Genomic DNA, 15,839 nt, shown 5'->3' with positions numbered 1-15,839 from the left:
ACGTAGTGAAGGGCCCCCGGAAATTTCGACTGCCTGGGGTTCTTTAACGTGCACTGACATCGCACTGTTTCATGGACCTGTTAGAATTTCACCTCCATCGAAACTTGACTGCCACAGCCAGAATTGAACCAGTGTCCTTCAGGTCAGCAGCTGAGCTTCATAATAACTAAGCCATGTCGTCAGCTTACACACATTGCACAGGTTATTCCAACCTGCAAAAAATTGACCCCAGGGAGCCAAAAATACAATTCAAACCAACTGAAATTTAATTGCAAGCAGTTCTTTTTGGCCCCTTCCATATTCTTTTTCTTGACTGGGAAATGCATGGTTTCTGGTTTCTTCTTGTTTGTCATGGCAAATAGGAATAACCGTTTTAATGTGCTCACACTGTGTACCGGTGCTGAAGTATACTTCACACACTATATTATTGCTTAAGAATTCTTTATTTTATATTTTCCACTTGCGCATGTCGCACATATGATACACAACAAATCAGTCAGCCAATTGCAATTTCACGACTTTCGAAAGACTGTTTCAGTATTGTTCATACAAAAATGTTCAAAGCTCCGGTGTACGCAGTTTTCAGCTTCCTATGAGCGAAGGTCAACTTTTGTGCAGCAGCAACTATACAGCAACAATGGGCACGGGTAAAAAGGAACCCCCCCCCCCCCCCAATAATAATAAAAAAAAAACGAAGGAGCAATGACACAGAGTCTTGCACAAGTGTGACATCCTCAAAAATCCTTCCCGCAGCACAGTCCATAAGTATGTACAATAAAAATTCAATCTGCTGCCTCGCATACATTCGTACATGAAAAACAGTAAGTACAGAAAAAAAAAAGGGGGAGAAGAGAACATGCTTGCTCTGACAAAGGTGGTTTCAAGCTTTAGAAAAGACGTGAACGTTCTCGTGGCATGCTGATGCTTCTTCCGGGGGACACAAGCATACAGACACCTCTGTCACTTCCCTCTTTCTTGGAGTTCTTAAGGCAGCCATCACAACCCCACCACTTCCGATGTCCATGTAGGGGACCTGCCATGCATCCATCTGAACAAGGTGGTCGTCGTTTTAATGTCTTTAAATACATGTACACTGACAAAAAAAAAAAACACACAGGAGAGTGCAATGGGTGACCTAGAAGAGCAGCGTGCTCATGCCGCCCATGTCTCCCTGTTCCTTGATGAAGATTTCGAAGTATTGGTAAATGATTGTGACAGCAAGGAGGATACCAGTACCACTGCCGATGGCACCTGTGTGCAAGGAAGAGAAAACGAGAGGTCTATAATTTGAGTACAAGACGAGAAATCATGTTATGCGGGAACATATTAACCAGGAGAAAAATATGCATTCTATGGAACCTGAACTGAAAACATTAACGAGGTTTCACTGTTTTGATTTCTACCACCCGAGATTACTGGCATTGCACAGCACAAGGGTGCTTTTGCATTTCGCTACCATGAAAATGCGGCCACTGTGAGTGGGATTCAATCCCATGTAGGCTGTGAAATAGACACTAAGGGCTGCTACACGAAAAACTTTTTTGAATGTTCATGCTTCAAAAGAAGCCATGGCAGCTTGACAACCACCATCTACAGTGTGGCGACACATTGAGCAACCAAGCAGAATCACCTAAGTGCATTCACAGATGCAAAAGCAGATGTGACAAATGGCAAATGTCACTGCGATACTAACTTCTCAGTGTGAAAGTAGTTTCCTTATTTACTCGAGTAACGAGCCTGCTCACATTATCACATTTTATGCTGTTATGTTTTCGATTTCGTCCAGGTCTTGTGGATGTACCTCATTTGTACGAATTTAGCGCAAGCGGGCATTGATTCCATATGTAAACTAAAGCTTTGCGAGAACACGGCAGCGTCATGCGCAGCCTCAGTGTCAATTAAGAGGCATTAGTTGAGAAATGCACGTGACACAATCGAGAATGGCAAAAATCATCCACGCACTATCGCTGCGCCTTCACTTTTTGCCACTGCTGTTTCGTGCTTCACACTGCCCAGTGCATAGTGTGTATGCGTGCCGCGATGTCATCTTCCCACGGAGAGCACATGGTCAGAAGCTTTTTATTTTAACTGTTTATTAAAGACAACCGAAAAAAATATGTACAGTCGTCTATGGAAGGCCAAATTAGACCATGGTTTCACTGTACTATAACAGAGTTTACTATAGCGGGGTCCTACAGTGAAATCACCGCTGCCACAAAGTATCACTACAACGAAGTACAATAAAACTGTGCCATGACAGTTTCAAAATAAAAAACGCTGAAAAAGCTGAGTTATGAAATGCACAATGTTCTTACACTACACCTAGTTCTGCCTGAAACTGTTCTGGCAAGATTTCAGAGGAATATAGTTTGCTTCAGTAAAATTTTAAGCATGTCCATCGAATTTCATCATAGCAGGGCTCAACCTCCCTAACTTGAGAGGGTCAACATTACAACGAAAAGAGAAAACTGAGCTTGGTCACATACCCAGAAAGTCAGCCAGCACAGACAAGGCTCCAATGCAGAGGCCTCCAAAGGCAGCAGCTGTTGGGATGTACCTGTTGAGTTCATGGATCATGGACTTTTCTCTGTGACCACGCATCACCATCTGCTGCTCTTTTAGCTGCTTGGCAACCTGTGACAAAAAAAAAAAAATAAACCGTATATATGATGACTACCCTAGTCACATGGGCACACTTAACTGGGGTTACAGTAACCACAGTTTTTGCTAAATGTGGTCACTACTGTACACACAGCGGAACCGATTTTGGTTACACTGCTAACCGCAGTTATCGTGAACCAAGCTTGGTGATCTCTGTTCGAGTTGTTAACTGAGAAAGTGGCGGTGTCAGTGGATGGAGATGCACTTCGTTTGCAGAGAGCGAAAAGTGCACGAGCTGGCCTGCTTCAACAGTACATTTTCCACATGAGAACATTTTTTGAAGCAACTCATTACTATAGGCAGCATCTAGAGTGATATCCGACAGTGTTTTTAATCAGCCTTCACATACCATCCAATGGCGCAGCGATAACGTACTGCAGCACGGTCCCACGGTGCTCAAGCATGCACTTTAGCACAGTAACGTCAGAACAGGTCCAGTCGCTGCCATACCATGAAAGCAGGCGACAAATTTGCAACGCCCGCAGCATTGGATGCTGCGAGCTTACCACTATGGTATCGCCTTTGAGCGCAGCATGGCGCAGCAGACAACGGCACTGTGGCAGTGCGCTGCTCCCTGGTAGTTGCTAATACATATAGGTAGTTTCACATCAGTCACAGCGGACAGGGCTTTAGAATTGGAAAGCGCTAATGTAAATGGTCTACTCATGGCATTGCCTCACTAAACTGCATTGTCTCATAATAAAATAAAATAAACATTAATTCGAGGTCATTGGGACCACAAAAAATATTTGAAGTAACCGGGTTTTCAAATTAACCGATGATAGAAAAAAAAAAATGGACCCAGGCAAAAAAACATGGACCCGCCGCAGTGGCTCAGTGGTTAGAGCACTAGACTATTGAGCCAGAGTTCAAACCAGGCCACGGCAGCTGTGTTTCGATGGAAGTGAAACGCAAAGGGGCCCATGTGCTGTGCGATGTCAGAGCACATTAAACATCCGCAGGTGGTTGAAATTATTACGGAGCCCTCCACTAAAAATCGCAGGAATGAGGTACCTTTACTGGACAAACTTTGGGGTTACCGTATATTGCCACGCAAAAGATGACCGTCCAGCTCGTAGCCCTTGCTGGCCAAAAGAAAGTTGTCTGTAAGCGTAAGCTGACACTGCCCTCAGCACTATCAGTCTAGAGAGGAACAACAAGAGTGCGAACCACTGCCTCTAGCCTGGCCTTGCCTTGACGAAGCGCTGACGGTACATTACTTTGACACCGGCATCCATGCCTGCGCTGCAGTGAAGCATGTCTTCTCCACTGCAGGCGCGTGCTTCAGCTGTCTGCAAGCCATATCAGACTGGTTTTTGTGCTGAGAGTACGGGGCTGGGATGCTTCGCATATAAAGCATTGGCCTTATTAATCATCATGAAGCGTCGCCTTGAGACTCCCGAGGGGCCACAGCTTCATCAGTCTGCGGCGAAATCAGGATCGGACATCCTAGCATAGCAGGCTCAGATCTTTGAATTAATTGGGCTGGTGCTTCCCATCGCTTCGAGTTATCCAATCAAATTTACATTAGAAATTATGTGACCGCCGAAATTCCTCGCAGTACAGTATCCAAGTTCAAATTATCGAGGTTTTACTGTACGACTGATTTCTGAGACGCCTTGGCAGCGGAGCTATAGCATAGAAGCAGACCGGGTGAGCCATATTGCAGCAGCAGCAGCTGCTAGGATGCAGTTATGAGCGAAACTTGCTTGCACTGCAGTTAACACTCCAACCAGTAACTAAGTACAGGTCAGCGATACTCAAGAATTTATTACAGACATCCTTTTATCCTATGGCTTATTAAAAAACTGAGCAAAACTTGCTTGCATCGCGGTTAACACTCCAACCAGTAACTAAGTACAGGTCAGCGATACTCAAGAATTTATTACAGACATTCCTTTACCCTATGGCTTATTAAAAAACTGAAGAGGGCACTTAAAGGTGCACTAAAGATGAATCTGAACTCGTCTTTTTACCGCGGGAATTTTATTTTTCATGTTCCGGGCCCGCCTTTTTTTAAAACTCAAAGCGGTAGGTAGGAGGAGTCAACCAACGCGTCAGCCAGTCCCATGGCGGCTTGCCGCTCTGCCATCAGCGGAGTGATATGTAAATCAAAGAGTCCAAGTGTATTTTTATTTCCGTGGGCCTAGTTTTCGGCTATATTGTCTGCAACTGAAACTGTTTATTCACTCAAACCTAAAAAACAAAACAAGCGAAAGGGAAGCTGCCACTGGACTGGCTGAAAGGCACTCCATGCGTTGGTTGACTCCGCCTACCTACCACGTTGGGTTCAAAAAAAGGCGGGAGCCGGGGCATTTAATCCGAATTAAATAGGGCAATCGAATTAAATAGGGCAATAGGGCAATCCTATTTAGTGCACCTTTAAGCTCTGCCTTAAAGGGGCCATGACATGGTCGTTCTTCATATTGCAGTTTTCTGCTTTAGTAACTAATGCAAGAGCTTACGATTCAATTTCCGAAATTTGGCTACCCTGGACGCGCTGTATCTTCCAAAAAATACGATCGAAATTGAGACTGGGAGACTCCTCCCACCGGCAGCTACCGCCATATTGAAAGCTCTCGTGACGTCACTAGCACATGCACGGAGCAACGTCGTCTGCTCTCATTTCTGCAATATGTGCAGCGAGGTCTCATTCCCCCCTGTACTTTCACGGGCGATCGAAGTAGCAGTTGTCCCCCATATATGAATAACTCGTGCCGCAAAAGCGATAATAAGAGTAACGCAGTTTTTCTTCGGTACAGGTAGGGTCCGGCCCCACTACAGGCCGATGCAACGGCGATCGAAGGTCGGTGGGCTGATCGGTACGCAAATGCCGTCGCTGACGCACTGGTCTGTCACGCTAGACCGACGACGACGCCAGCACGATCAACCATCGCGTATCGTAGTAATGTTACAGAGTCAGCTTAGTGGGAAGAGAGTGGTAGGGGACTAGTTGGTATGACATTCTATAAACTTAAGAATTTTAAAACTTATTGAACCTGATCATGCTAGCCACGGCGACATACGCGATGTGCGTGCACCAGCGAAGATGTTCTTTCATTCGGTGCCTGCACATAGAACCGATCGGCGAGGCAAGCGACACAGGCAGAAAACGGCGCACGATGGTGCCGCTCACCGCCGTCGCCTGGGCTTCTGCGGCCGAGCGAAAGCTTCAGGCCCGGTGAGGCAACGGCCAGAAAAACTGCGCTTGTGTACCTTATCCGTATAGAAAAAAGCGAAACAAGCGGCTACATATCATATCTTCACACTTTGCTACTAATCAGTGAGGAACTTTTGCCATATTCTTGAATTTCGGTTGACGGTGGACCGCCGGCCCCTTTTGTGACGAGGCCTAGCGAGTAAGCAGGATTCGTGTGTGCGATTTCGGCGATTGAGGAAAGCGAATTCGCAAGTTTTAGTGCCTGCAAATAGCTGTCGAGCGTAGTTTTGGCTACAGTGCCCTCAAAGCGACGACTGCCTACATTGCAGGACACAAGTACAATAAGGGGGAAGTGCCGGTATATGTGACCTGGTCTGCATAGCATGTGCAGTAGGCAGCCGGCAGCAGCCGTCGGCGTCGACTGTGGACAACAAATCTGGTTGTTTTCATTAATTCAAGTAATGTCCGAACGTATTTTTAACTCCGATCTAAAATTAAATTTTGGTGACATAAAAGAAAGCAGATACAATTAGCGGAAAGCGCCGGTATCCTACGCGAAGCGTTTCCCAAGCAGGCGATATAGCATCATCGGCGCTTATTGCGTGTTATCATGGTGTGTAAATGAGTAAAAGTGCAATTTGTGAACAAGAGTACGTAATATTTAAGATAAGGATAACCCACCAGGAATTTTATACCACGCAAACGAGCAGTACTGTTTGTGCACAGCCACGAAAACAACCTCAGCGCAGGGCTGCAGTTGTCGTAATCGTAGCACTCCTGGGGCACAATGCGCACGCACAGCAAAATGCTGCACTATTATTTTGAAGCACTCATTTAGACGGCGGCGACTATTCATCGATCCGGACAGTGAAAGCATTCGAGTCACGTAGGGTTTTGCAAGCAGCTTGGTTCCAGCAAAAAGGTTCTATGGGTCGAAGGAAATGCATGTTCGACTTACAAATGCGTACATGCAGCGCGGAAGTCGTCGCACTCGGCACTTTTCTCTGCTCCTTTCGTGCCTCAAGGTTAATGTAGCGCACCTTTTGATACTTTGAGTTTAATTATCGAGCGATGAATAGCGGACAAGAACTTGGTAGCTAGCTACAAAACGCCGCGGCTTTCACGGCGCACATCGGCGAAGGCATGCACGGCACGTGCCACTTTTCACATGTGGTGGTAGCTAGCTACAAAATGCCGTGGCTTTCACGGCGCACGTCGGCGAAGGCATGCACGGCACGTGCCGCTTTTCACATGTGGGAGCACTTGACTGCTCAAAACAGACCACACTCATAACACACGAACAGCATGCTTCTAAGCGTAAATAATAAAGCAGGGGTCCATCAATTTCTGTTTCCTCAACAATCAAAAAGTAGGTGCCACGACCAAGTCCGCTTTCCCAAGGATCACTCAGCTCGCGTACTAAGTTGAAGGCTTCCCAAAAGAGAACACGGAAAATGCATTTTATTTTGCTAGGTTAAAGAAAAAAACTTCTCGAGCGACCGCCGTCTGCGGTGTGCATGCAAGCACCTCAACAGCGTGCAGCAGACGACGCGTGGCGTGTGTGCTCTCGTGACGTCGGCAATCAGAGGTTGCCAGACCAGCAAGCAGTTCACAAAATAAACGAAAAAATTCATTTTTAAAAATATTTACCGCACAGAATCAACTGAAGATTGGGGGAATTGTAATTTAATCTGTTGGGAATTAAAGACGATAAGCAGGGTATGCGTGAAAATAGGCTGTCATGGCCCCTTTAAGTATGCCGTGATAGCGTAGTGGGTTAGGCTTTCCATTCTGAGCAGTTTGACACCTTTGAATGCATTTTGCTACTGTTTCAATTAATTAATTGCTCAATTATGCACTAAATTTTCTTAATTAGCATCACCAAGCATTGGCTTTTCATTCTGAACATTTTGACACCTCTAAGCCTCCCCTTTTCCAATGTTTTCATTTCTTTAATTAATCAACCATTTACAATGATTTCATTACTCGCCATCGCCTATCACACAGCAATCAATCATCAATCACCAGAACCACAAATTACCATGATAAGACTTTTTTTATGCAGCCCCCATTATATCCGACACGTGGTGCCGACTACTACTACGCTGACGGCTTTTTGACCGAACAAGCTGTATATGCTGTCGCGCAATAAGAACAAATCTGAACACTCTTTTCTGATGCTGGTGCCAGGGGTCTGCCCTAGAGAGGGTGTTGGTGTTGGCTTGATGGAGACTGCTTGAGCGCACTGTTGCCGCGCTGTCAGACTGCATTGTAAATAACTAAGATATCTGCAAATGCAGCATCGCTTTGCTGACCACCGCGTCACTTTGTTTGTTGCACCCAACAGGCCGTTGGTTGCCATCACCTAGAACGGTGGCGAAATGCGCGAAAGCGGTGACTGAAGCGGTGAAAGCCCATGTGACTAGGGTATTACTGAATCACATTCTCTACATTACTGCGCGGCACAATACAACTTCCATGCATGAAACCCGTATTTCCGCACTCTGGCCTTTGTTGCAAGTCGATCCCACATACATCGGATTATAGTTCATATCGAACAGTCAGAACATCTCCTTGATAATCTCATTTAAATGTTTAGAACTACTGCTAGTGTTGATCAAACACATGTTCAGTGGAATATTCTATACATCGAACAGCGCGCCGCATTTCTGCAAGTGGCGCAGCTGGCCCTCCTCCAAAGGGTGCTTCCACAATACACAATCCCTCTTTGTGCACAAAACCGGGCCAGCAGGGTGGCCTTGGACACCTGCTGGCAGTACCAGCGCTGTAAAACTGTGTGGCGAGGTGAATGTGGAATGCTTGTGATGGTAGCCCTCCGTCTCGTACTTTTTTTCACATAACACAGCTGTCATATGGTGAAACCAGCCTAGAGGACCAAAGGCAAAGAGCGGCCCTCATCTGGCATGCTGCGCTGCCATAGGCGTCATGGAAACCAACTGCACCTTAATTTTAATTAACCATTATTCTATTTATAGTCCAATGGTAACAGGATTAGACCTCTTATGATGGGTGGCAGCTAGTTCCAAAGCACTGTCCACTGTAGCTTCAACGCGAACATAGCATGCTGCCAGCACACTGGTGGGTGGCATGTCACTGGTGTGGGTGCACTGTATTCTTGCTTCTAATTTACAGGTAAGCTGATATTTGACATGTTTTATATACCGAATTATCAATATAGCCAGCAACAGTGCAATGCCCTTTGAGTACAGTATATCCGGGATCGACTGTATAATGAATTACAATGTCAAGCTAACGAAAAGAACAACAAAACCAGGAGCTGCACAAAGTGCATAGGACAAAGGCAGGGCTGAGTGGAACTCACATCCTTGGCACTGGAGCCGGACACTTCAATCCATGTCTTGGAGAAGAAGGCGCAAGAGCCCAGCATGAACACAATGTAGAGCACAGCATGGACGGGATCTTCCAAGATGTGAGCCAAGTTCTCTGGTGGCGACAAGTAGTAGCATAGGCCCCCAATGGGGTACGCCCTGGCAGGACCAGCACCACCCACGTCCTGAGGCAAAATTGAGGGGGGAACCAATGCGTACTTTATGCGAGAACAGCTCACAGCCATTCACCAAAGTGAGCAAGAAAATGGAATGTAATGTTTATCTGGCACACAACTTTCTTAACCCTTGTTTGTAAGGCTGTTCTCAGTGCTAAGCTGAACTAATTAACAAGCAGCATTTTTTTTGCATCTGGCATATTTAATACTACACTACAAAATTGGTACCCCTGTTAGACAAGTGACTTTAGCATTACCTTCCATGAGTGATGCATGCCTTCAGTGTCATTTGTGCAGTATCACATCGCAAACTCTGGTGACACTTGCTGATGGTCATGCTCACCATTAAGTGAACGTAACTCATTTCACTCAGCCCGAACACAATTTATGGTTTCCATGTGCACAGCCTAGACGCTGGTGTTTTGGACATTAAAACAACCACATCTGAAACGAATGTGCTGGTGTGTTATACGAGATTAAACTTTGCTGCTAAAAGGCAGTTTTTAGTTCACAGGACTTGTGCGAAGTGCAAACAAGATATTCCACTATTTTGAAGGCACGGTGACTTGCAGTATACCAAAAATCGCCTTGCATTAGCACTTTCATAATGAAAAAATAATGTGGATAGAAAATTTCAACATGTTGTTGGAAATTTACAGCACCATACATTAGGTTTACCAACTATCATCAACACCAATGATATTTTTTCCACTTTTTCAATGTGACGCATCTTACAAGGCAATATGCACTTGTCGAAAGTGACACTACTTTGCTCATCTGACATTGCCATCCAGGCTGTCATGCACACAACAGGTATAAAGGATGTTCGTTTGGAGAGAAGAACAGCCGACGTACCGCCCAGACTCCCAGAAGGTTCACAAAGACGTTTCCACTGAACTTGACAGCAAGCATCTGGATGTATGAACAAAAGAACAGAAGACGGTGCACATTCAAGGTGAGGAACTCTGGATTACCATCACCCTAAGTTGCCTAAAAAACTCTGGCTTACCTGAGAGATGACGTACAGGTTGGACACAAGTGCAGACTGCAGGATGATTGGGATGTTGGATGTGTAGAAAAGTTTGATGGGGTATGAACTGTACTGTCCACGGTAACGGGCAGACTTGATTGGAAGATCCACACGAAAGCCCTGCAGAAAGGGGACTCACACCAATAAATTTTGATGGAAGAAGCATAATGGGGCCAGTGGAAAAGAACATTTCAAGTGGGCTCCCCCCTTACGCAGTGCTTGTGACATCCGAGACACATATGTGCCATTAGGCTACTCACTTGGAAGTATATGACAATGGCGAAGACGAGTACTGTAGCCAGCAGGTTCATGAGGTTTGGCAGGTTGGCACGGTAGAAGGCCTCTCGCAGGGCACGCACCTTGTCTGAACGGGTGGCCAGCAGGTGGAACAAGGCAATGATAGCTCCCTCAAACTCAGTGCCTGCACAGAGAAATAACACAATAAACACACATGTGCAGATACAAAAGCAGAACAGCGGCATTTCCAACACGCTTCAAAAAGAGGTTTCCTCTAGCTGTGCATTGAAAATGCTTTTTAAAAGCCTGTCTGGAAAACAAGCGACAATTATTCATCTTTATAATAAAGAAAATTTGCAATCATGTTGGCAACTGCTGGATGAGGCTACTGCATCAGTACATTGAATGCAGCGAATGGTATGTGCTGGCACCCCCTCCTTTATTATGGAGGCTACCACCCCGGTGCTTCCTGAACACTTGTTCTCGAACTTTGGCTCTCGTAGTGCACTGCTTCTTGGTTGGGACACAGAGCACTTAATGGTGTGGGCAAGCAGCTATCCTTCGACCTTCACATCTGTCCAGATACAGACTGTTTACATGCAGCAATGGCTGTGCCAACTTTTGCCAGTACGCTGATCATCTGCAGTACACACAACCCAAGAGTTCCTCATGTTACATGTAAAAGGCAAAATGTATATCCATAAGTTTTATTAATTTACTTTAAGATCTTAATTAGGTTTTCTACACAATGTTCTAAATACTGAAGGCGTGAAGGCCTACAAAATACCAGCTTTGGCGACACCCAGCAAAATAAATTCCGCCAACAGTGCACCAATATGACGACCTCTCCCTCAGCTTTTACTCATCATGTACAGTAGGTGACTGATTTTTCAGACTTTACTGAGCGTCAGGTACCTCACTTGGGCATGCACATTTTCACGACTGATATCTCAGATTCTATTGGTTTTAAAAGTTCAATTTTTCAGACTAAAATAGACGCTAGCAATGCTGTGGGGGATCGTTTTTCAACCGAAAGTTAGTCTTTTTTTTATGCAAGCAGGCATCGCTGTCACAACTAACCGGTTTCTGCCACTGTGAAATGCAACATCATGGATTTAAACTCAGTCAATCAGACAGACTGGCTTGGATAGGCAGAGCTCGTTGTTATTCATCACTGCCGCTTGAGATAATGGCACGCTCTTCCGTTGCCGTCAAGACGGCCTATAAAAAGTGTGTTGCCCATGAAAACTGGCTTCTTTCCTCGCACGGAGCTTGCATCCATTCGCAGCATGACCAGTGTCGCACTATCTGGTATTGTGACGCAAGGTGGCGCAGACATGACGAAAGCATGACTATGGCTCAGACAAAGTCTGATATCACTTGCAAGAGGAATGCGGGGAATGGCAAAGAATGCGACTGTTAAAGTTGTTTTTTTGCAAAAAGTTTATTTTTTTTTATGTTTACGGGTCTTTAGGACTGTTCGATTATTCGGACCATTTACCAGGTCCCGCCTAGTCCGAAAAATCAGTTGGGGACAGTAACGTGCCACCACACTCTTCCAATCGACCCATGTGAAAGCAACCACAATGAGTATGCGAAACAAACCAGCTTGCTGAAATCCAATCACAGAATGGTTTCAACAAGACCAACAGTTGTTCCAATAGACAAGTGGAAGAAAGTGTGGTATAGCTTGCTGAAAATCGCACCCTGTGAAGCAGCCTTAGCCGCACGTCAGAGTTGTAAAATTCACAAAGGCCAGGCCTACCTCGGCCCGTGTTGACGGTGGCCGGACTGAAGGCCTTCCAGACAATCGTCTCACAGATGTTGGTGGCGATGAAGAGGGAGATGCCAGAGCCCAAGCCGTAGCCCTTCTGCAGCAGCTCATCCAGCAGAAGCACAATGAGGCCAGCCACAAACAGCTGGATGATGATGAGGAAGCAGACGCCGGCACCAATGTCCGCTGGGTCTCCATACATGCCAGTCATGACGTACACGATGGCCTGGCCAATTGTGATCACCATGCCAAATACTGGGAGGCAAAAACAAAACACATGAAGATGGCACAGCACCTCTAACAAGCTTGGCTAACCTCTGGCCAGCTAGCAGCCATCACATCTGGTATGTCCTGCTCTCAATTAACTTATACTCAGAGCAACATGCACTTCGGTCAAATGTCACTCACAGAAAAATAGCAGGCGTGAGCAAAAAAAGGAAAAGGAGAATGCTAAATTGCATTTTTCAGCAATAAATTATGCAGTTCAGACATTCGTCTTGATCCATTGTTGATAACACACCAGACATTTTGATGCATGAATGCGCCTGACAAATGGATGATTTCTTCAATAAAGCTTAAAGGGGACTCGAGTTTTTTCAAGGTTAACATATTCTAATGAAACTTGCACAGAGTGTTTTTCTTTCGTTCCTAATTACTTCCACCAAGTTTGGAAGTCATGAGACATTTCATACCTGTGCAAAGTTTGCGATTTCCAATTCCTCGGTTCAGATGATTTCTACAGGCAACACGGCACTTTCAATGTCACAGCCATTACCTGCACGTTAATACTTGCCTCCCACTTCACTGACAAATATTTTAGGCTTGAATTAGGTCATCTCAGGCATTTTAAAAAGGACTCATCCTTCTTGGTTGCTACTTCAGTCATTGAATGTACATACGAGTGTTCTAGTAATTTTTGCGACATATTGCTGCCAGATGCGAAGCATCGCCCCTGGCCATGGATTAAGTTTTGGTTTCAGTTAACAGTTTTCGCTGTTTTGAAGTAGTTCTGCTCAGTATTTAGAAAAATGGTTTACTGTGGCAGAAAGAGGGGACTAAAATGTTACGCACCTATCAACTTAAAATGTTCAAGAAATCCCTGGAGTTGCTCTTTTAACACGTTTGACAAATATACCCTGGGATGCAATGTGCTGCAATAACTCTTCTCAAAGTCGTGCACCATAGCACTTACACTTCTGTGCACCGTTGAAGAGTGCCCTGTCCTTAGGAGTGTCGCCAACCTCGATGATCTTAGCTCCGGCCAGCAGCTGCATTATGAGACCTGATGTGACAATGGGCGAGATACCAAGCTCCATGAGGGTGCCCCTGTTCGAGGCAAGAATGACTCGCATCCAGTAGAAAGGATCTGCTGAGTCTGAAGACATGATCCCAAAAAGTGGGATCTACAAAGAAGAAAAAAGGAAAAGTAAGTTGCAGAACAATCACTATATGCATGCACTGCAAACCAGTGTAGTAAAGCACTGAATTTATCCAAATCATAATATTCATCATTAAAAAAGTTATAACTGTACATAATAATCTACTGCTGGGCCCGCGGTTTTGCCTGTTCCCAAGCAGGCAAGGTAGCTATAACCCACATATTTAATACAAGCTGTTGTAACATTACAGACAGACTGAGAAGGGCACAGTGATCTGTTCAATGTGTGCAGTCAAAACACTGTATTCAACATCAGTTGCTTCCGCAGGTAAGACAAGCAGCTTCTCAAGCCTATGTGTTATACTGATTGCAGCAGTACAATGAAGTGACAATTTTGGGACTGATGCGATGAAGTGATAGAAAAGCATGGCCACGACTAGCGTTAAGCAGGAAAATCTGGGTGCTGTTGGGAGACACTTTCTTCCTGCTGTGGACTAAGCTTGGCAGATGATGATAATGAAGTGCCTTAAATAACTTAACTAGACACTAATACAAGTTATCTACATACAATAATGAAACACCGCAAAACTGAAAGGAATGTCAATCTGGTTCTTATTTACAGATTTTGTCAGCAATTTAACCAGTTCTGGTGGTTCCAGCAAGCCTATATTTAATTAAATTCAAATTTTTCATAGCATGCATCATTCTCAACAGAAACTTATTTCTGGTTCAGTTCAGTTTTCAGTGTGGTTACAGTTACCAACCTGGAAATCATATACCATGTGTGCGGTTCACATAAGTGGCACAACACTTATCGTAGTAAAACTTTCAGGCTTACCTGGCAGCAAACAAGGAAGATGAAAAGAGTTATCGCTGTCCATAGCACCTTTTCTCTGAACTGAATCTGGAATGCCAAGAAAGGAAAAAATGCAGCGTTACAAGTACAGTCACAACGTGAACCATAAGGTCATACTCACCTTGCGTTCTGGCTTTGCCACTTCTGGCAGGATTCCACAGAAGGGTTTTATAACTTCCAAGAACTTTACTGCAAAGACAAAGTGGTGGAGACCAGCGCTTGTAACTAAAATCCGTGGAAATGACAGTACGTTTGCTATACTGCTTTCTACCGCGGAGTGTACCTCGCATAGGGTTATCCAACGTTACAGACACTCTCTAACATAGTCGGCCCGGCCAGACTTGCATTATTGCTTCGCATTTTTCTCTCTCCCTCGAAACAAACGGAGATTCAGCATGTGCACCTAACTACAGGTATAAATACGACACCCCGGCCCATGGCTGCGCTAACAAGCTAACGAAACGTACTAGATTAAAGCGCAAACGCTACATCGTCGGGCTTATTGGCGCCGATGCTTTCACGGTCATGGGCACAAATGACCCCCGACTCGCAGAGTACCAGACGTGCGACTATGTCGTCAGTACCAGCTTCAAAGACAATAAGCTGCAGAGCAAATCAGTAACAATGGACAAACTAAACTTGCAAACCGGCTGTTGCAGGGCAATGGCAACGTGTCAACGTCACCAGGCTGACAATGAAGTCCTGTCCAAGATGACCCCAAAAATAAAGTTCAGTGAACATCGTGTTTTCAAAACATCTAAGCGATCACGTTAAGAGCATATACACTTTTTGCAAAAAAACACTGTCTGTCAGTGTGACACAGTCACACGATGACTGTTAAATTATGAGCTAAAATGCTTAGCGAGTATGCTCCAAAAGCCGGTAAAATGTGCTTAAATCTTGCTCGCTAAATATCAATCCTAACAAGGGATGCTGAATAGCTCGTGTAAATAGCAAATACGAGCTAGGTATTGTCTGAAGACTCTCAGAAAGACGGCGTACTTACTTCCCATGTTGTTCACTTCAGAGACAACTGCTTAAGTGTGTGTAATGTGGAAACGACGACCGACTACTGACTGCTCCTCCACGCACACACGGCCGCCAGCGACAGCTAACAACCGGATAGCGTAGCATACACCGGAGCAAAAGAAGTGACCACGTCGCCAGCGTAGCGCATGACGTTGCAGCTCGCCCATTGTGGAGAGTGCGTGTACGTT

At 45.2% G+C, this 15,839-nt stretch overlaps 1 protein-coding gene across 1 annotated transcript; it reads right to left on the bottom strand.

Moving 5' to 3' along the window:
* Window positions 1-424: 424 nt before the first annotated feature.
* Window positions 425-15,814, bottom strand: Sec61alpha (SEC61 translocon subunit alpha). Its single transcript, XM_077630806.1, has 11 exons — window positions 15,629-15,814; window positions 14,744-14,811; window positions 14,605-14,670; window positions 13,581-13,791; window positions 12,380-12,643; window positions 10,638-10,798; window positions 10,357-10,497; window positions 10,203-10,259; window positions 9,165-9,356; window positions 2,487-2,634; window positions 425-1,251 (listed from the first exon to the last, which is right to left on the bottom strand). Exons 1-11 carry the CDS (start codon window positions 15,633-15,635, stop codon window positions 1,136-1,138), a joined length of 1,431 nt encoding a protein of 476 aa, XP_077486932.1. The 5' UTR covers window positions 15,636-15,814; the 3' UTR covers window positions 425-1,135.
* Window positions 15,815-15,839: the final 25 nt, after the last annotated feature.

This window comes from Amblyomma americanum, chromosome 7 (assembly GCF_052857255.1).
Source record: "Amblyomma americanum isolate KBUSLIRL-KWMA chromosome 7, ASM5285725v1, whole genome shotgun sequence".
NCBI lineage: Eukaryota > Metazoa > Arthropoda > Arachnida > Ixodida > Ixodidae > Amblyomma > Amblyomma americanum.
Note: the sequence above shows the minus strand (reverse complement) of the source record. Positions and strands in the feature narration are given on the sequence as shown.